A 20,833-nucleotide genomic window follows, 5' to 3' on the forward strand; every position below is an offset into this window, starting at 1 on the left:
TCCCCCTTCTCCATTATTGTTTGTCTGCCAAGTCCCCAATCCAATCGCTGCTATAATTTAAATATATTAAAGCTATACAATTACAAGATATTGCGTCATTCATTATAGTTCCGCTGATTCTGGTTTAAAGTGTTCCAAGGTAATTCAAAAAAGAGACAAAGAAATGTGAGGGGGCGTCTGAGATACCTCCCTGTCTAACAGCCTTTGAACATAGCATCTACATATAGGGGTAACAGCATTAAACACAACTAGCATAAATGGGTTTTTAATGACTAACACGCGTGTTATTTCCAATTTGTACATTTTATTTGCTGTACAAGTCGTCATTTGTGACATTATATTTCGTGACAGTACTTAAGATCGTTTGCGCCCGTGTGTCTTTCACCGTGCACCCCCTTGCACCTAAGATTGGTACGGTCCTGGACGCATCCCGTGGACGGTAAATCCAGGAACTTTGTTCGACTCGGAGGAGGGAGGAACGAACAGACGCACATCGGCCAGATAGGCGGCAGATGCATCGTATTTAATCATCACCTTTTAATGAAAAGAAAACATTTTTTTTTGCATTTACCAGATGTTTAAAGGACGTAAAGCTGTTCTTTGTGTCGTAATAAGTGCTCACTGAATGGGACTGAAAAGGTTTGTAACGTATTCCTATTAGTTTTTAGAATAAAAGTAGCGTTGCATTTACCTAACCCTAATTCATAATCTTACGCCTCTATTTTCCCATTAATGCACTATTGTTAATATGTTAAACAGTTACCGATCTATCTGCCGTTCGACCAGCTTCCCCAGATTTATAATTGTATTTATTTAGTCGAAGATTTGTCTTTTTTCACATTTTAATCAGAAAAAAAAAATGCATTGTCGCTTCTGCCGGACTACGTAACATCTGCTGATGTGGTAACTATTATTGATTATTCTTTAAACACAAAGAGCCTCTCTGATTGGTTGGAATGGAGGTCAACACAATTACTAATTAAGTCCCATCTGTCACCATGGGGCAGTGGAAATACTAACGCACTAGGTAGGAATCAATGAACTATAATGTCTGTTTGAACTTTTCTTTTTTTAATAGTGCCAGACTGTAGTTCAGCCTCCAGAGGTTTGTTGTGTCGGGTGTGAATCGCTGCTGCACGCAACACAATCTAATCTTCTGAGTCGAGACTCTTTTATTTGCAGCCAAATGTTTGGATGTGCTTCTGCATACCGGCTGCTCCTTTAGATGTTAATCACCTTGGTGTGCATGCCCTGAGGTCCCACATGAGCTGGTGAATTCACAGACGGGTGTGAGTGCAAAAAACACAAAGATGGAGCCCGCGGCTATGAGGACGGTCACAGCAGTCGGGAAACCGGAAAGCAAAATGTGATTCATTGTTGTTATTGTGTGTACCAGCCTCTATGATCCCAGCCTCCAGCGTTTGGGGGTTCTTTTTTAATTATGTTTTATTATTATTATTATTATTATTATTATAAGGTACATTTCTCTTTTGGTGTTTGGGTTTACCTTTGTTTATTTACTTGCCAGTTTATGCCTGAGGTTGTCCCCAGGTCTACAACCTTAGCAATCCATGGAAGTTGTGTCGGGATCATTGGTTATATGCATCGTGGATGAGGTACGAGATAGAGCAGATGGTAGGTAGCTGTTGAGAGATATTGTGTGTGTGTGTGTGTGTGTCCCTTGAGAGATCACTGTGTTTTTTCATGTTACTGCCGGACCTTTGGTCCCAAAAGAGGGTTGATTTGTGGTTTTGAGGTCAGTTTACACTCCCACTGGGACGTGTGTGTGTGCGAATCTTTTCATGAATGAGTAAACGTGACTTTATTCTAGGAGGTTGCAGATTTAAGACGTCAGTGCCACAAATTGAAGGCAGTTTTTCCAACTAATTAATGGAGACGCTTTGATTTAGTAATAGATAGTTTCTTTTGGAAGAAAAAACAATTTGACCAGCTCGCAGCTACATTTGTATTAATTTAATGTTTTCTCTCTCTCACTCAGCAAACAGAGAAATGGTTCTGACATCACATTTTGGGAGAAGTGTAGTCTGGTTTTGCTCAGATCTATATGGGAAAAGAAATTGGCTCCAGATTTGATCTACAACATCTACATCTGCGCCCTCAAAGACTCTGAGGTCTGACTTTGTAGATCACAAACTTTAAATTATCCTATAAATGTATATACAGAGTCATTTTGAGTTGGTTGTTGTCAGAATGGATTAGTCCATGTGTGTGTGGGTTTGAGGGACGCGTGTTTCGTCATGGGAGGCGACTCGGGTTCGTTAACAAGGAAACATTTGAATGCCTTTTTTTTTTCTCTGTGGTTGATGATGTTCCAAGGTTATGTAATTGCCGGTCTTTGTCTGTCGTCAGTCTGGAAGATAACTCAAACATTTTGGATGGATCTTGGATGAAATGTTGGGAATTTTACCAGGAACGGATGATAACATTTTGTTGACGATCCAGAGGATCCAGAGATCTTGGATTCTGGATCACTTTGTAATTTCCATCAACGTTGCAGTCAATGGAGCTTCAACATGTGTTCCTCAATATCTCAGTTGATTATTGACGAATATTTATGGAATCTGGCACAGTCATGTAGGGTGGGGGGCATCTATCTCACCACCGAATTTCATCTGGATCGCATCCAGAATGGAGTCGGTAAAACATATTTAATTTTAACAATGAAAACCACATTTACGGATTCAAAAATCAGTTAAAAATACACATAAACTCTGATTCACTTTTACTTTTCATGGTTGGTGTATAAAGATACCAAGAACACTTTAGAACCTTTTGATGCTGATCCAGATCACCATGTGGACGGTGTGAATCCAATTAGGAGGGGAATGAGCTGCTTGGCAGAGGTCTGCGCTCTAGTTATTCATACTAAGAGTAAAGAATGAGTTAAATACCTTTTTTCCCTGTGATTTTCCTCTTTTTTATTTTTGATTGCTGGAGATGAGGAGGGGGAGAGGATTAGTTATTTGTTAGCTGAGGATCTGAGGATGTGAACCAATCAGACGACACACTTTACCTTCATCTTTAAAGGTGGCGCATGTCGAGGTTATTGAGGGTAGGAAATTAGACTTTTACAAGAGCTGACTGCTGGTAAAAAAAATGTGTGTGTGCTAAATGCTGAGAGTTGCTGTGACTCATTAGAGAGACACTGTTACTCGACATGCCTCCCGAGTCCCCGCACACAGATACTCAGAGAATACACAACCTGAAGATGGACACACTCATTACTCATGTCTAGCATTGAGGAACGTATAATGGATCCTGCTGACGCCAGTCTTCGCGGTGCCCCTTTATGCACCACACACGCCTTTTTGAGCTCTCTCTCTCTCTCTCTCTCTCTTTCTCTCTCTCAATAACACTGTTTCACAGTTTGGGCTGAATCCATCAAGTTTTGTGTTGCGTTCAAAGTCCACCTGTGTAGACTAAACATTCCTTCCACTGTGTTGGCGTGTGTGGCGTTGGCTCCACCTCTGTGGAGACGTTAAAGCTTTGAAGGCAGTGTCTGGACAGATACCACCACTTTCATTGAATCTACAATTTGGGTATTGGTGCAAGTTTTTAGCTGAAATGTTTTAGAAACCGTAATCTAGACTGAGCCAGAAAGAAACGGGCACAAGAGAGATGAGAATGGGAAAGGAAAGAAAACAGTCTTGACATTTTTCCATTAGCTCTTTTTCCATCCCCCCCCCCCCCCCCTCTTTTGCCTCAGTGGTTGTTTCTGACTTCAGGTCCAAGGAATCTGATGTAACTAAACCAGAGCCGCGAAGGAGGTGCATTTTTTAAGGCTTTACGCACGTACTAGCGCTATGCTGGGTTAGCCTTATCTGAACCTTCTCCTCTCAGGGATGGAGGTTGAACAAACGGAGAGAGCAAATAAATATGTGCACGTCGGAGAAATGAGAGGAGTTGCCTTTGATATCGGCCTCCTTGTGATGCCCCGTCCTCCGTTCCTCCTCATGCATCGGTGTTTTCATTTCTTCCTCTGCATCAGACGTCTGTAGTGCGTTGGTCAGCAGCTTCGCCGTCTCTCTCTCCTCCTTTGTTTTTCTCTTTGCTATTTGGACAGCTGTGGGCTGACTGTGTGTATTACAGAGGTTGTGACCCTGACATCTTGTTTAATACACGCCTCTCTCAGCCTAATTGATGGCCGGAGCAAACACTGTAGTGCGGACTGGAATGGTCTGGCTGCTCTGGAGCTTGTGCAAGTGTGTGCCTGGTCTTGAGTAAATATCCCAGACTCATTTCAGGCATCCCCTTCGGACATTTTTTTGGGGGGGGGATCAGTGAGGCTGGTCTGTGACTCTTTTTTTTTTTAATGCTGTGTTGAAGAAAAGTGCTGAGGCTGAACTTGCGGACACAGACGGAATAGAACGATGCCGCTGGGACTCGTTGGGGGGCGGCGTAGCCATAATTCAAGCAAGACACGGTTAAGTGGCCGCTGGACACAAGGATGAAGAAAAAAAGTTCAATACAAGCACTACATTCACCCGAGCTGATTTATTTATAAGCTTCATGCCATTTATGAGCCGCAGAATAAATTTCTCCTTCTGCTTTAGCAGCTTTGTATTTACTACGTTCATTATCACAACTTCCTCTGCATTGTCAATCTTTGATTTTGTCTCTTCACTGCCCTCTTGTGGATGTTTTAATGCCAAATGTTAAGGATACGGACGTATGAGGGGGTTGGGCGAACACATCATTTGAAGTTTACATGTACATTTTTGAGCACAGGAGTATAAATAAGCCTTAATACGACACTCTTACGATGGATCGCTACCCCTCTCAGGATTAATATGAGGATCTCTAATTTCGTGTTGTGTGTTCTCTCTCTCTGCAGGTTATTCTTTGTGCCTGGGTAAATCCTATTTCTTCCGCTTTAACCATCCAGAAGAGGCCAGCAGAATGAAGAGCATGCTTCCACAGAAGAGCCCCGTGTCTGCGTTAGCTTACAACACAGGTACACACACACACACACACGAGGCATGACCTTTGATCTACCCTTGATCCCATCCTTTCTTCCTTGATCCTCCTCTCTGTCCTCCTCCACCTCCACCTCCCACCCTCTTCTATCTGCTTCTCACTCGTTCTCCAACAGCAGTTCTTCATTAGCGTTGTCTTCTAATGCAACGCCTGCCCCTGGAAAACATTGCTCCTGCCCCCTGATGGGGATCTCAGAATAAAGTTACAGATAGACATGATCCAGACAGGTGTGTGTGTGTGTGTGTGTGTGTGTCTGTGATAACCAGTGGAAGCCCTTCTCTTTAGAGGAATGCACTCTCCTCTCCAGCAGATTCTCTGATGTTTTCTTAGACACGACTTCCATCCCTTTCTCCCAGACTCTTGAACAAACCATCTGTAATGGTCTGCCAAGATCTTCACTGTTATCACCCATATTGCCAAAGACTCTCACTTTGGACACACACACACACACACACACACAAGCACTGAATGTGAAGACTCACACACAAAGCGAAATGAGGAGAAGAGTGAAGAGTTAATGCGTGCCAGGCCTCCAGTATAAATCTGCCCATGTATGGACACAAACAGCATGTGTGTGTGTGTGTGTGCCATTCTGGGTCATATGATGTCTCCATCTCCCCCCCCCCCCGTGTAAGGTTTGACGTTTCACGCAGGCTTGCTTTAAGTGCTGTTTGTCTTCCTCCACCACTCAACTCGGTGGTAATGGCCGAATATTCTCTGTCTTGCTTCGGTTCTCGAATAAACAATCTCCGCATGTGCTGTACGTTCCTCTCAGGCGAGCCCACGGTTCAGTCTTCAGAAAGCTTTTCAGCATGTGTGATAGTTTAAACAGTGGGTGGTCGAAGCGTGAACATTAAAACGGCTTCTTTTCCACATAAACCCACGGATGAACAAAAAGACCTCAACGTGTTACTCAGCTGTTGCTCCGCCTACTTTTTTTTTTTTTTTACCTTCATTTTTTGATGATGGGATAATATTTAGGTAAGGTTTATTTCAGGCATCTGAACGGACATGAGGGCTGATTGTCAGAAGTACCTGACCTCTGCAATATATCATCGAGTGAAAAAAGATTTGTTTTGTACGGTTTGGAAAGGAAGGGAATAAAAACTGACTCGGTTGCGGTTTGGAAAAAGACACCATCACTGCTGAAACGGCTTTAAATAAGAAGCTTTAGGAAGGGCAGGGGGCCTCTTGAGGGTATTCCAGAACATTTTGTGGTCTTTAACATTTCCCAAAATCCTGCTTTTGAGGAGCTGTACTGCAGTTAAAGTTAATGTTTCCCTTGGATCTCACGGATGGCTTTGTGCGAGGGTGTATTTGGACGCAGTTTCAGGTCGTTTGGGTTGGGTTTGTCCCGCCAAGGCCCCCGTCTATAAATGGCCACAGCTTCAGGTACATACCTCTCTCCTCCTTTCTTTCTTTCTGTTTTCTTTTTTCTATATTTTCCTGCTACTTTTCCCCAACTTTCCTTTATCCAAAAAGAAAAAAGATTGTGTGTGTGTGTGTGTGTATATATATATATATATAAACATTTTATATGCCCCTATAAGATGTTTTCCATTTGATCCCCCCCCCCTCCAGACTACTTGAAGTTTAGCAGTGATTACAGCCATGCGGTGGTGGGTGGTACCAGCAGTGCTCGAGGCATGCGATCAGCGTCTGAGCTCCGGGATTTGATGGACACACTGCAGCGCAAGAAGATCGCACTGGAGAACAGCCTGAGGGCCAATGGGAACACTAACCCCTCCTACCTCAGCGTGACTCAGGTCAGCCATCACGTAGTTTCACTTCAGGACTTTAGGGCATGAAAATACAATCAGATAATAGGGCTATTTTGTTTTTCTAGTTATAATATATATTTTTTTTCATTCTCAGTCTCCACCAACCACGCCTGTCACAAGTCCTGCCACATCCTCGTCCGCCTATCAGGAACAAGCAAGGCGATTCTATGGCTCCGATCGTCCGCCCTTATCTCTGAAGTCCGCTCCCCCTCTTTCCCTTGGACGGCGATCCGACCCTCCCCCCCGCACTTCCATCGGCCGCAACCAGGACAACTTCGGTGTTACTGATAGCCGGAGGCTGCACAACTCTGGCTCGTCTTCTTTGCTGTCCACGTGGAATGGTGGAGGATCCTCAGTTTCTGTCGATGGCAGCAATAACTTCCTCCTCTCTCTTCCTCCGTCTTCGTCCTCATCCCATGCTCCAACTGCAGGAGGTGCAGTCAGCATGCCCTCAAGTCCCCGCCTTGGTCGCCGTAGCTATGGCAATCAAGAGCCGTCGCCCAGCAGTCGGACCAGGAAGTACTCGGCTGGCTCTCTGAGTGGCATAACCGGAGGAGGGCAAAGCCGCTCGCTGCCACGCCTCTGCCCATCTCTGTCTCCCCGTGACCACGCAAATGGAAACGTGACTTTGTCAGCATTACCGCCACGGCGATCAGATGTTGGTGGGGGTTACAAGTTCAGTAAAGACTATTGCAACAACGGCCCGAATGCCAACCTCAACCTCAAACACAACTCCAGTTACTCCAGCATGCTGTCATCCAACAGGAATCATATCCAGACTCAAGGAGAAGGTGTTGTGTCCATCTGCCTGTCCACACCAAAGACCTTGTCCTCCACAACCCCCTCCATCTCTGCCACTACCGCCCCACCTGATGTGACCATTCCATCCAGGGCGGGGGGCTCTTCTTCTCCACGTGTAGCTAAAAAACTCAGTCTGACCTCCGCTAGCTCCGTGGGGTCCATCACGCCCACAAGCTCCAGCCCCCGAGAAGAGGATCAGCTGGCCAACTGCGGAGTCTCCCCAGAATTCGATCTGTACTTCGGGGAGAGGGACAGGCGAGGGGTAGGCCTAGATCTCAGTGGTACCCCAGGATTGGGAACTGGGGAGAGAAGGCAGTCATTCGGAAAGGCAGGAGTGACTCCACCCGGGGGTTTCAGGGAAAGAAGAGGCAGTATCAGCTCACTGAGCGGGAAAGAGGAGCTGACAGATTATCACCATCGGCAAATGGAGGAGAGACGTCGTGAGCAGGAGGTGGAGAGACTGGTGAGTTTGAGTGTGTCTTAGACATGTGAGTTTCTCTGCTTAAAACACTGACATACTGGATGCAAAGATGGATGACAGATCCTTTTGGATTGCTCCCTAGTGGCCATCTGAGGTATAAGTCATAAATCCCACCCCTCTGTTTTACACATGAAATGTACACAATTCCCAGAGATGCATTCTTTGAGAAATGAATTTAGGAATTCTCTCACATGGTGACACGCAGAAAGCAAAGTTCAACAGATGCCCCTCGGAGTCAGCCCGTGCTAACCAGGCTATTCTTAACCCTATGATTGGATTGTGTGTGTTTGTGTATTTGTGGTGCACGTTTGTGTCGGTCATCTGGAGGTCCACCCAGTGTGGTTCGAAGAGTCCGCCAAGTGCGGCTCGGATCACTGAAGAGCCACAGAACACGCTAGTCCTTCAGATGTGGGTTAGAGAAACCAAGAAGATTAGAGGGCAATTGTGGAGTGTAGCAGGTGGATAAACACACAGAAGCTGAACATATAATAACAACTGGACAATCGCAACCCTTCAGAGCGAGAGAGAGCGAGGGACGAACCATAGTCTGCAACAAGAAATACTTTCCTGAATGATGTACAAACAAGTCTCACAGTGGGGTTCAGTTCTCAGGCCAGCCGAGAGACATAGTTTCTCCAGCGTGTCCTAGGTCTTCCCATGTGGCCTCCTCTCAGTGGGACATGTACCGGACACCTCCCCCCCGGGCAATGGATTCCTCAGCCGCCTCGGCGGACTCCTCTTGATGTGAAGGAGCAGCGGCTCTACTCCGAGTTCCTCCCTGGTGAATGAGCTCCTCATCTTGTGTCTAAGGGTGCGCCCAGCCACCCTGTGGAGGAAACTCACCTCAACCGCTTGTATCTGGGATCTTGTCCTTTCGGTCATGACCCAAAGCTCATGGCCGTAGGTGAGAGTAGGACCGTAGATTGACCAGTCAATCGAGAGCTTTGCCTTTCGGCTCAGCTCCTTCGCCAACGACCGACCGATACAGCGACTGCATTTGATGCTATTCTATTTACAACCAATTCCTTTCGGTTTGTCTCAGACAGTGATTTGTACTTCTAGGATTCCGTTGCTAAATTCTTATTAGTCATTCGATCTGATTAGGGTTAGGTTTAGTCAACTGGTAACTAAAATGGGACCCCTTTTTATGTCCAATGCTCAAGCTGAGGAAAGCCTTGTGTTGTCTTTGGCTGCCCTCTAGTGGCAGTAGAGGAGAATGCATTATGGCCTTAGTCAGATTATTATTCAACTGTTTTAGGTATTACCAGCGACCAAAACAACTAAACACAGGTAACAGTATCATTCAGTGTGTCTTTGCTGGAGGCACAGTAATGCTATTTACAAGTTAATGCTTAGCTCGTGTTGTTGGGGTGAATAATTTATATTTGTGATTTTAAAAGTGGTATTAAAACAAATGGTCGCTTGTGACTAGTAATAGGGCCAACCCAGTGCGTACGTTTCCTCCTCATATTCTTCTCCACTGTTTTTGAGTGTCTTTATTTGTCTTTGTCTCCATCTTATATACTGACAGTCATCCTGTCACCTCTCTCTCGCTGTCTCTCTGTCTGTCTGTCTGTCTTCCTGTCGTCGACAGTTGATTACTGAAAGGGAGGCTTGAGTCAATAGAACAAGGTGACAAACTGAAGGAGTTGAGTTTACTCTCAGCTCCTGGTTCACATTACAACGCTACAAAAGACATATTTGTGTGTTCAAGCCTATTTGTGTGTTCAGGCTTTGCATACAAATGATTCTGCTGCTGGTATAAATGGTGTGGTAAATTGTAAATAATAAAGTGCGTCTGAGAGACGAAGATGCGTCACCAGGTAACCTGAGGACTGGAAAACCAGCTAGAAAGGAGGAAATGAATGCCAAGACGAGTGTGAATGTTTTGTCCGTTGGTTTTAATAGTTCACGTTGACTTGACACCAACATAAATTCAAGCCTGCTCACTCATGACTGCACGTTTTTGGTGCTCGGGGCAACATCCTATGTCACTGCTGCACTTCCTGTGCATGTGTCCTTATTTCAGGAGCGCCAGCGGCTTGAAACCATCTTGTCCCTGTGTTGCGAACTGGGCCGGACCGATAGGGATGGCGGAGGCGTAGCGGAAAGTTCCACTTCAGCTGTGGCAGATCTCCGGAAAATCAACCAGGTGCTTGAGAAACTTCAAGTCAACGACGACGACGACGACGACGATGTGCCGTCTGTCTTTTCGGACTCCTCACCTGTCAACGGAACGGCGGAGGATGGGCGCGTCGCCTCCCCCGGATCAGAGAATTGCTACTTTGATGACGACCTGCAGGCGCGACGAAGGCGCAGCAGTGGCCACCGGGACAACAGGGCGGAATCGCCTGCGGTCAGCCTGCGAAGCTTCGCCCCCTCACCTTCCCCACGAGGACAGAGGACCAATGAGGTACAGGAAATGCGTCATTCATTGATACGCATGGAGCATTGTTGAACAGGGGAGTGACTCGGCTTTGCCTCATTGCTTTTGATGTGGAAGCAATTGATATGAATCATTGTCGTTTGCTATCGTAGCACCTTTGAAGTCCTTCCAGGATTAAATCAGCGCTTATGCAGGAAGTGTTCACGTTCATTAGCGCCAGTTATTCACAGCTCTTTTATTAGGTTAGCGCAACCCGAGTGTTAGCATTTCGAAATGGCAGCTGGTGCTTTTGTCTGCCCATATTTTTGACTCGTCAACAACGTTTCTCCCAGGCTCTCGATGAAGCGACCCTCCGCCGTGGACAGGAAGCGAGGCCTTCTGAGGAGGAAGTCAGGCACGTGGAAGAGGAGAGAATCCAGGTACTGAACAACATGGAGGAACTGGAGCAAAAGATAAAGGAGCTTGACAACCAAACGGATGAATCTGCTCGAGAGGTAAGGACGAAACGGAGACAAAAACTTCAATCAATGTGTTCTGTTCTTATAGAGGGTTCAAAAATATCCCAATCTCACATAGAAAATGTGATTTTCTATGTGAAAATAACATTAAGTGGAATTTTACATCAGTCCTAAAGAGGCTAAAGAAATTGCTCTGTCTGTTTATTCTAGGTGGAGGTTGAGCAAGCTCTGGTGGAGGCGGAGATGGAGTCAGAAGTGACTGCTCTTCAGCAAGAAAAAGACGCTCTGGAAAAACGGCACAACAAGATGGCCGACCTGGAGACCAAGTCCCAGCAGGAAAAGGAAAAGGTATTTAACAGGCTTCGCTTCATTATTAACGAAAGGGAAACCCAACAGGGATTCATGTCTGACAAAATGAGAGCCTGTTAACACACACAGGTTAAAATACTGCAGGACTTGATTTGTTTCACAGACAACAGGCCTTTGCAGTCTCAAGGCGTGTGTGTACACATGGTATTTAAAGTACTCTCATAAATGTAGGAGTCATGTGACTGACTGGTTGGTGTTAATCCTTCTCGTGCTGCCTCTGGTCCAAATATATATCTGTTATGTAGCGGACACCGGCCCTGTCTTACACACACACACACACACACACACACACACCTACAGTGTGATCTGTGCTCAGATCTTATGTTTAAGAGTAGGTGTGTTATGGTATTTAAAGAGGAGAGCATTAATCTGCCAAAGTCATTTATTCTCTGTCACTTCCATTCAAATGAAAACCGAGGACAAAGAGCAGGAGAACTCGTCCCACGATTCATGTCGTCATAATTCCACCATTTCTATTCTCCTCCACGGTTCTCCATCCCGTTTTGTTAGATTGATTTTTCTCCAGCTTCCCCTCCTCCCCTCCTCCCTCCAGGCTAATCTTACTGACCCGGTCGCAGCACTGACTAACTGTGCCCCCCCCCCCCCCCCCACTCCCACTAACGCTGCCATCCTCTCTCTGTCATGTGTGTGCGTGCGTGTTTCTCCTTGTCCGCATGTGCACATGAACAAATGTGTGCGCGCGTGTTTGTGTGGGCGTGTATGCCAGGCGTGTGAGCTGCTGCAGGCAGAAAGGGACAGAGTAGAGAGGTTGGCTCAGATTGTGTGTGAGCAGCGCTCCCAGCTGGACAGCTGCCCTGAGGCCACCAAGGAGCCCCTGCAGGAGCAGCTGGCCAGGGTCAGTACACACACACACACACACACACACACCGCTAGACACACACACAAAGGAACAAACCGTTAGGACCGTGAATCTATGCAGACGAACCACAACAGACGGCCAAGATGCATGCGCGGCATACATGGGAAATGCTAATGTGTGTGCACCACAGAGGTAACGATACACTCGCAATTCCATTTTCTCAAAACAAGTGTTGAGTGAGTGAGCTTGCAAGAGATGCCTTTAATTATTTCTCGGAGGAAGACGCAGCATTTCGAGGGTGCGTCTGCAAAACACCGACTATGCAAATGAATGCATGTTTTAAAAACACACACACACACATTACTACTGTACTTTTGACTAGTACTACTACTACTGCTGTCGTCCCGGGGGTTGCCACAGCAAATTACAGCTTCTCCGCTTCACCCTGTGCTTAGCATCGTCCTCCCCAACACCAGCCACTCTCGTGGCCACACACTCAATAAACTACGCTTTTAATATGTAAACACTTTAGCTGACAGTGATGGAAGAAGTCAAGCAAATGAAACCAAAAGTAGATTGCGCCCTCTGCTGTTTAGAAATGGCATTGTGATTCATTTTACATCCCGACTGCTTTGAATCTTCACGCATTTGGATTGATATTTAACTGCCTCACAATTTATTGTTACCTCCCTGATGCTCAAACACACACACACACACACACACACGTATATAAGTAAAGAGCTATGGAAATGAACAAACTCTTATAAAGACATGTGATGATTGATTTCATGCATGAACTTGCGTGTGAACTGGCGCCCTTTGTGGCCAACCTTTGCTCCTTACCCAGTCCATGTTGTTTTCTTCTATGTCTGCAAACCTCTTTATTTCGTCAGAGGGACTGAGCATCTATCTGGTGGCTCTTATAGAAATACACCAACGTAAAGGCGGAAGGTCTGAGGCTTTAGCTTTTGTGCTTTATACATTAAAATATCTTGCATTCATTATACTTGCTTTGGGGAGTCGATCTGCGCTGGCATTGGGGGGGAGAGGTGGGGTTGGCTAGCCAATCACAGAGCTGACACATCCAGATAGACAATCATTTGCTTCCATTCACATACAGGCACTTTTGAGAATCCAATATTTCTTTAATCTGCATGGGTTTTTCTCCAGGTGCTCCATTTCCCCTCAGATGTAAACATAGATTTTTTTTTTATTTTAGTCGAATGGTTACATTATGCAACATGTTGCGTGTTTACCAGATGCTGCAAATGGTCTGCATGGCTCTAATATGTTGACGAAGCATCAGGAGTCTTTTCTTTGTCTGTGTCGGCATATAGGGAGATGAGAATGACCATTTAAATGCTTTCGGGGTTAGTTTTTACGATAAGCTCCATATTCCAACACACTGGGATGCATTGCCATTACTCAAATCTTGATTTGAGTTATTGTTTTAAAAATGTACCCTTAACATCAATCACAATATAAACCTTCATTGTAAACTGTAGTATTTAATAAATTCATGTATTTTTTATTCATATAATTGTTGTCCTTTCCCTGCACATTCTGTGAGTGCACGTGTTTCGGTCTAACATATTCTAAGCTCCATTCGAGCCTCTTGCAAGTGTCCTAAAGTACATGTTCTACGCAGGTCTGTAAGGTTGCACCTGCCCTTTATACATGCATTATTCCCCGTTTGTGCGTCAGGACTGTGAAGTGCTCGAGACGGAGACGAAGCGTTTTGAAGACCTGGAGTTCCAGCAGCTGGAGCAGGAGAGCAGACAGGACGAGGAGAAGGAGACTTGCACTCAACAGCTTCTACGCGATATCGCTGACTTCCAGCGGGGCTCCGTCACTCGCAAGGTAAACGCCTGACGTGTGTTTTCTGAGAATAACGTAGATAAATACACTTCGAGTCAAATACATGATACGTTGCTTTTGCTTTTCTTTCAGGAGCGGCTGTTAACCCTGAAGAAGCAGGCCACGCAGATTACCCAGCAGGCTCAGCGAGAGAAGGAGAGCTTCTTGAAGGAGCGGAGCAATCTTGAAGCGATGCTCCAGAGGGTACGAAGAGATGCATGTTTGCATGCGACCCTCCTTGCATCTGTGTATGATTGGAGTGGGGGGGGGGGGGGAGAAGCGGCACAAAGAGCTTCAATTCATTAATGATTAGTTGTTTGCTTTTTGGTCTGCTAGGAAAAAGAAAACCTCGCCACTCTTGAAAGAAAATACTCTGACCTCACCGGCGGCAGAGGTTTCTCTCTCAGGGAGGTAAGTTTGATTGGCCGCCGTCAGACCAGAACATCGTCAAACCTAAAGTGGACAGGAGCCTCATCGTTTCCAACCTTCGGGGTTTCCCTCTCTGCTTGCTAGGACGCAGCCTGTCTGGCTGATGTGTGTCCGTCTTTTAGACATTGTTGCCGCGACTCCACCTCTGCTACAGTTTCTCCACTTCCTGTCGACTCGTGCGCCCTCTCATCCCTCCTTTCCTCTATTTTCCTCAATAAAACGCAGGTACCGTCGCCTTGTGTTGCTAATCGATCCCTGACTTTGTTCTTGAATGCTGATGGCATCTCCTTTGTTTTTTTGTTGCTACTGCCGGTCCATGCAATGCAATGAAAAAGAAGCTTGATTAAATGATCTAACCCTGTAGGAATGTCTTGCGTTTCGTTTACTCCACTCAGTGACTGTTAACATTAACGGGTCGAATGAACTCGAACTTTGTTTTGCTTTGAAACGCTTTGAAATTCTAACAACTAATTCTCACGTTTGTGACCTCTTTGAATGGCTGTCTCACTTCATGCTATGCCTCACCCCCTTTTCTCTCTCCCCCCGTTTCTCCACATAATACTTTCCAGGGCTATGTCACAGTCCGTGAAATCAATGAGCTTTACTCTCAGCTTGGGGGGGACCCTAAACCCGCCCCAGCTTCTCCTGAGTCTGGGGTAAACCCCTCCCATGACGGCGACATCCCCAAACCACCAGAGGATGAGGTGTGTGTAGCGGCGTGAAGGGACACAGTGTGTATGTTTCACACAAACTGGTTGTGTGTGCGTTTGTACGCTCTAAATTTCCCTCCTCCTCTTGGCGCTATTTTCTTACAATGCACCGCTCTTCTCTTCGAAGCTCTGTCATTCTTCCTCACCTGCCGACTGTCACTCGTCTTCCTCCTCTTCTTCTTCCTCACATTTAAATCCCCGCCCCCTCTCCAAAACACCCTCTGTGCATTGGCCAGAGAACATGGTGTCATATCGAGACCCCTCTCCCCTCCCTGAGTCTCCCCCGCCTCCCCTTCCTGCCAAAAAACACAGTCACCGCCATAGAAAGGTAAAGTGTGTGTGTGTGTGTGTGTGTGTCGTGAAAAACACATTTACTTTGACTGAACGGTGCTGCTAATGATAAAGAATATATAAATATATGAATATTGATTCTTCTGGCTGAATCTCTATGAAATATGTCGCTTTGTGCTACAGCGTAGCGGTGCCGTTTAGAACCAGTCGCTCATCGGCATCCGTTCCTTTTGTTGTGCTGTGTGTGTGTGTGTGTGTGTGTGTGTGTGTGTGTGTGTGTGTTTGTGCGAACAGCATTTCCGTATGCTGGAAGAGAGGAGGAGGTGGGAGCGAGACGACGGCGCCCATCTGAGTGACACATTACCAAGGAAGAAGACCACACCCATCGTGATGCCCCAGTTCACGTGTTCAACACTGGGACGCAATTTCCCTACAAAGGTGTGTACACACACACACACACACACACACACGTAGATGGTCGTGTGTGATCCTCATGTATTATCACACGAGTTTATTTGGTGAAACATTGTGTTGTCTTCCTGGTCTCAGGTGCATCAGCCTCTGATTCAGAGCACAAGTTGTGGCAGCATCCTTCCAAGAATTCTCTCCTTATCCAACAAGGAAGCTGAATCTCGGCGTCTGCATAAAGGTACGAATGCCAAAACACATCTTTTATTCTACAATCTATCTGTGTGTGTGGGTGGGTGGGTGGGTGTGCATGTAGGCCTCACACACACTGTTGTGCGATCAGAAAAGTCTCTCTTTGTTTATCTGACTGTGGAGATTGTGCAGGAATGTCAGCGGAGGAAGGCGTTGCGTGATGACGTGTTCATGCTGCGTGACTAAGTCTGCTTGCAGTCACATTGTGTGTGTGTGTGTGGGGGGGGCTGCTTTCATGGGGACAAAGTATAAGTCTCAATAATCGAGGGTGAATCCGTGGTTAAAGGTTTGGATTCATTTAGGTTTAGGATGTTTTCAGACTATCACAGTGAGCCTAGTTTGGAGCTGTGGGGTTATTTTAGAGTAAAGTTTGGCTTGTCTAAGGGCAAGGGGAAATATTCCATAAGGTGGGTTTATAGAAGTATTAAGCAGCTGTTTTAAACATGAAAAAGTTCAAAAGTTTATTTATTTTTTCCTACCACGCAACATCTAACGGCCGTTTCCCACCATTAAGATAATCTGCCGTTTGCAGACTCTAATCCTTTCTGCCATCTGTTTCGGTGAAGAACCTCTGAATGCAGATTTAGCTTCTGAAACTTAATGGATGATTTGGAGGACGATCATTCATAATGAATGTGTGTCTTTTTAGTCCACCCCCCCCAGTGGACATGTAAATGGTCTTAGTTTTTGTTCAGGAAACTCCATTTATCACATTTTTCCAGAACCGGGAAGATATTTGATCCCTTTGGTTCCTTTATCCGGCTCATCTGATGGGTGGGAGCAGATCGTATCAGGGATGTTGCCCGTCTTCCTGTTGCCCAGAGGCCGAGCTAGTCTCTCTTTCAAGGATCTACAGTGTCAACGCGCCACATTCTTCTTCAGAGGTCCCATTTGGACTGCATAAACCGCTGTCAGGCCTTCCTTTGGCTGCATTCACTTTGGAGACGTCCTGCTTTGTTCTTTTGACAGCTGGACAGACTTTTTTAAAAGAAATAGTTACGAAGAATTAGATTGTTTCATAGTGGCGGGGCTCAGTGATCCTAAATTGAATCCGGCGGGCCAGACTGTTGTTCCAGATGGAGCCACACAGCCGGGTAAATCAAGCTGCACCTGAAGAATGAGTACCGGTAGCTCATACCGAACCTGCTTTGCCCTTTGTGTGCCTGTCTCCAGGTCAGCCCGGCTCCAGAGCAGCTTCCCAGACCAACGTCTACCTCGATACCTTTGGGTACCGTGACAACCAGCCCTTTGACACGATGAGTGTGGACAGCACAGACTCCATTGACACCAGCATTTCTGCTTGCTCGCCTGACAATGTCTCCAGGTAAGCATCATCCATCAACGGCTGCAAACCAGCGGCGTGTTTCTGACTCGCGTGTGAAAGTCGTTCAGCTTTACTAGTACCGTGTTGTAAATGTTGGAATCCAATGTTCGACTGGCGGATAAATAGTGAAAAACACACACTTGACCTTTTAAGCTCATACGGCAACAAGGAGAGAAGAGAGGGAGTGAATGTAGAAAGTGTGTGGCGCTGCGAAGCAGAAGTTTCCCGCCTTTATTGAACCGTCCTTGAAGAATCCGATGTGAAGACCTGTGCAGCAGGGGAGTCCTGATTAGTGTCAGGTTACGGAAGAGCTGTGTGTGTGTGTGTGTGTGTGTGTGTGTGTGTGTGTGTGTTTGCGTTTCAACCCCCTTGGGCTCAGAGGAATTAAACAACCCAGTAAGAGGAGGAGGTACGTTTGGGGTTCTGCCCCCCCCCTCCATCCAGACTGAAACCATGTGTGCTCGTTCTCCATCTCCCCCGTTTTGCATTGGTCACATCTGTCTTTTGTCTCCCCTCGTCTCGTTTCTCTGAATGGTACGGTCCCGCTGCTGCAGATAAGATTTTGCACCGTCTCGAACCGTTTGCCGAGTTTTCCCACAACAGACTTCCTCTTTGATCCTCGGTATGGATCCAGTCGGACTGCGTCGTATCGTCTCCGGTTTACGTAGCAGACGTCGGCTGTGGACTCCGGACCAGTGCTGGACGGCATTTTTACGATCGAGCAGGATTCTTTTTGTCATCGTGCCAGCGATGCATCCTGTTTTCTGTGGAACAAGATAAATAATATTCGTCTCAAGTAATCTGCATGATTGAATAAAGTCAATATGAGTGTGATTCCCTCCCATCGACGGAGGTAAGAGAACAGCGAGGAGGAATCTTTCAATGAGGCTAAAGCTAGGTTAGAGTGATAACTTTTGTGCATAATGACCGGGAAATATAATGTTCAAATAGTTGGGAGCATCTCAGAATGGAAGGGCATGTTGATCTTCATCTCCGTGTGATGTTTGTTTGGGATTTTAGAGCCAAAATGAGCGACAATGAAAATGTTACCTCCCTGCAAAAGCTGATTTATACATAAATATATTCATATCAAAACTTTATTTGCATGTTTAACTATAATCTTAATTGAAATCTAAAGAAAAATATTGAGTAAAGGTTCTGGTGATTTCTAGCAAATGTTTCTTGTCTTAAATAGGAGGAGAGCGGGAAAACATTTTCTCTCCTTTGATTTCGATTCTCGTACCCCCCCGTCCTTTTTTGGAATCACTTGGCGCAACTCCTTCCTCCCACCTTCCCATGCTTCAGGATTTGTTTAGACTGAGTTTAATGTGTAACATACCAATGTAATGACATCATCACAGATCAACGCTCGGTATCCATTTCCCATTGGCTCTGGATAAGAAAGAATTTGTTTGTTTTCCTAACAGAGAAAATGAGTGAGAGAGAGAGAGAAAATCAATGTTCAACATGCACAAAAATCCTTTCTGTGATGTCAAGGAATCCATATATGAAGATCTGTAGCTGGACTAGCGCTGAAGTATAAGATAATGTTTCCCAAAATCTAAATATACATTTTAATAGTACGATTGGGGGAAAAAAAACTGAATAAGTCCTGGAGCAGCAGTTAGCAGCTACTTGCCTTAAGTCTTAAGTGTGTTTTGGTGGGTTGACATGACAGTCAGTGGTAAAATTATATTGTATATATTGTAATTAATTTATTTGCAGTGCCAGCACTTCCAATATGGCCAAGCTCGAGGAGATGGAACGTCTGCTGAGAGAAGCTCAGGTGGAGAAGAGGAGCCTCCTGGAACACAAGGTCATTATGGGATCAGATCTGAGTCAAAGACATTCCATATTTATAAAGCATTTCACCGAAAGTCTGTCGTTTTATTTCGGTGCTTGTGTGTTCTAAAACGGTTTCAATGATTCCTCAGGAGCGCGAGATGGACTTGCGAAAGCAGGCACTGGAGGAGGAGCGGAAAAGGAGGGAGGAGCTGGAGAAGCGTCTGCAGGAGGAGACCAGCAGACGCCAGAAACTCATCGACCGGGAGGTGAAACTGCGGGAGAAGCAGAGGGCACAGGTAGGAAAGATGAAAGGATTTGTCTCCCAAAAAGAGACACATTTATCACATTGTTTCTAACCCAAAGGATCATTTTGAACTCATGGTGACCTTTAATGACGCAGCATGATATCCGACTTCCTGCATGGCTTCAATCACATCTGCGCTCACATCTCTCAGTATAAACTTCATTATGTTTCGTTCTCTTGCCCAGATCGACACAAACTGGCAACAGAAGAAAGAATATATACATCTGAGGATTACATTAGCACAGGAGTAATATGAAACACATTCCCGATCCATTTCAATGAGCCCATTCTCTCTTTTCTCCCCCCTCCCAGTCTCGGCCACTGACTCGATACCTGCCGGTGCGAAAGGATGACTTTGATTTGCGCTCTCACATCGAGTCGGCTGGGCACAGCGCAGATACTTGCTTCCACATGTCCATCTCTGAAAAGACCTGCCGTGGCTACTTGGTAAAAATGGGAGGCAAAATCAAAACCTGGAAGAAGCGCTGGTTTGTCTTCGACCGCAACCGACGCACGCTCTCCTATTACGCAGGTATGGAAGGAGGGAGCGACCATATAAAGACGCAAATACACAGGCATGGATATACAGGAGATAAATACACTTGCATTAAATTACTTCATTTATTTTGAGATGTTTTCCTTTATTTTACACAGCTTAAATGTGAAAAGCTCAATTTAAGTTAAGGAGAACACTCTTGGGTGGCATAGTGGTTAGCGCCGTCGACTCACAGCAAGTATGGGTTTCACTTCCCATCTGTGCGGAGTTTGTATGTTCTGCCCATGTCTGCGTGGGCTTTCCGAGTTCTTCCCACCTCCGAAAACATGCAATTTGGGAGAATTGATTCCTCCAAGTTGTCGTGAGTGTGTGCGTCAGTGGTCGTCTATCACTATGTGGGCCCCACAACGCGCTGGCGAGTCAGCTGGGATAGGCCCCAGCAACTGCCGTGACCCGCTGGGCAGATAAGTGGCTGTGGATGGGATGATCGAGGCCCAACTCGTCTGTAAGATGGATGGAGAAGACTCTTCACGTGCTTACTGATAACCTTTCTGTGTTTCGCAGATAAGCACGAAGCCAAGCTGAAAGGAGTCATTTACTTCCAAGCTATTGAAGAAGTGTATTATGATCACTTGAAGAACGCTCATAAAGTATGTGTGCCTGTTTCCGTAAAACCATTGCGTGTCTCGGAAAGTAAGATTGACTCTCTCCTACATTTTTTTCCTTCCCGTCTCTCCTTCAGAGCCCGAACCCCTCCCTGACCTTCAGTGTGAAGACTCACGACAGAGTCTACTACATGGTTGCCCCCTCTCCGGAGGCCATGAGGATCTGGATGGATGTGATCGTCACTGGTGCAGAGGGCTACACGCAGTTCATGGTGTAG

The 20,833-nt window shown here is 45.9% G+C and overlaps 1 protein-coding gene across 1 annotated transcript in view; it reads left to right on the forward strand.

Annotated features, from left to right (window-relative positions):
• phldb2b (pleckstrin homology-like domain, family B, member 2b) overlaps positions 1 to 20,833 on the forward strand; it is a 32,097-nt gene extending 11,264 nt beyond the window's left edge. Inside the window, exons 6-25 of the mRNA XM_068747915.1 lie at positions 4,856 to 4,975; positions 6,580 to 6,764; positions 6,874 to 8,043; positions 10,091 to 10,474; positions 10,780 to 10,941; positions 11,116 to 11,253; positions 12,002 to 12,130; positions 13,799 to 13,954; positions 14,045 to 14,155; positions 14,288 to 14,362; positions 14,950 to 15,084; positions 15,218 to 15,418; positions 15,676 to 15,819; positions 15,931 to 16,030; positions 17,215 to 17,365; positions 19,091 to 19,181; positions 19,300 to 19,446; positions 19,767 to 19,986; positions 20,515 to 20,600; positions 20,693 to 20,833. Coding sequence (XP_068604016.1) covers positions 4,856 to 4,975; positions 6,580 to 6,764; positions 6,874 to 8,043; positions 10,091 to 10,474; positions 10,780 to 10,941; positions 11,116 to 11,253; positions 12,002 to 12,130; positions 13,799 to 13,954; positions 14,045 to 14,155; positions 14,288 to 14,362; positions 14,950 to 15,084; positions 15,218 to 15,418; positions 15,676 to 15,819; positions 15,931 to 16,030; positions 17,215 to 17,365; positions 19,091 to 19,181; positions 19,300 to 19,446; positions 19,767 to 19,986; positions 20,515 to 20,600; positions 20,693 to 20,833 — 4,046 coding nt within the window. The remainder of the gene's footprint in view (positions 1 to 4,855; positions 4,976 to 6,579; positions 6,765 to 6,873; positions 8,044 to 10,090; positions 10,475 to 10,779; positions 10,942 to 11,115; positions 11,254 to 12,001; positions 12,131 to 13,798; positions 13,955 to 14,044; positions 14,156 to 14,287; positions 14,363 to 14,949; positions 15,085 to 15,217; positions 15,419 to 15,675; positions 15,820 to 15,930; positions 16,031 to 17,214; positions 17,366 to 19,090; positions 19,182 to 19,299; positions 19,447 to 19,766; positions 19,987 to 20,514; positions 20,601 to 20,692) is intronic.

This window comes from Brachionichthys hirsutus, chromosome 14 (assembly GCF_040956055.1).
Source record: "Brachionichthys hirsutus isolate HB-005 chromosome 14, CSIRO-AGI_Bhir_v1, whole genome shotgun sequence".
Lineage (NCBI taxonomy): Eukaryota > Metazoa > Chordata > Actinopteri > Lophiiformes > Brachionichthyidae > Brachionichthys > Brachionichthys hirsutus.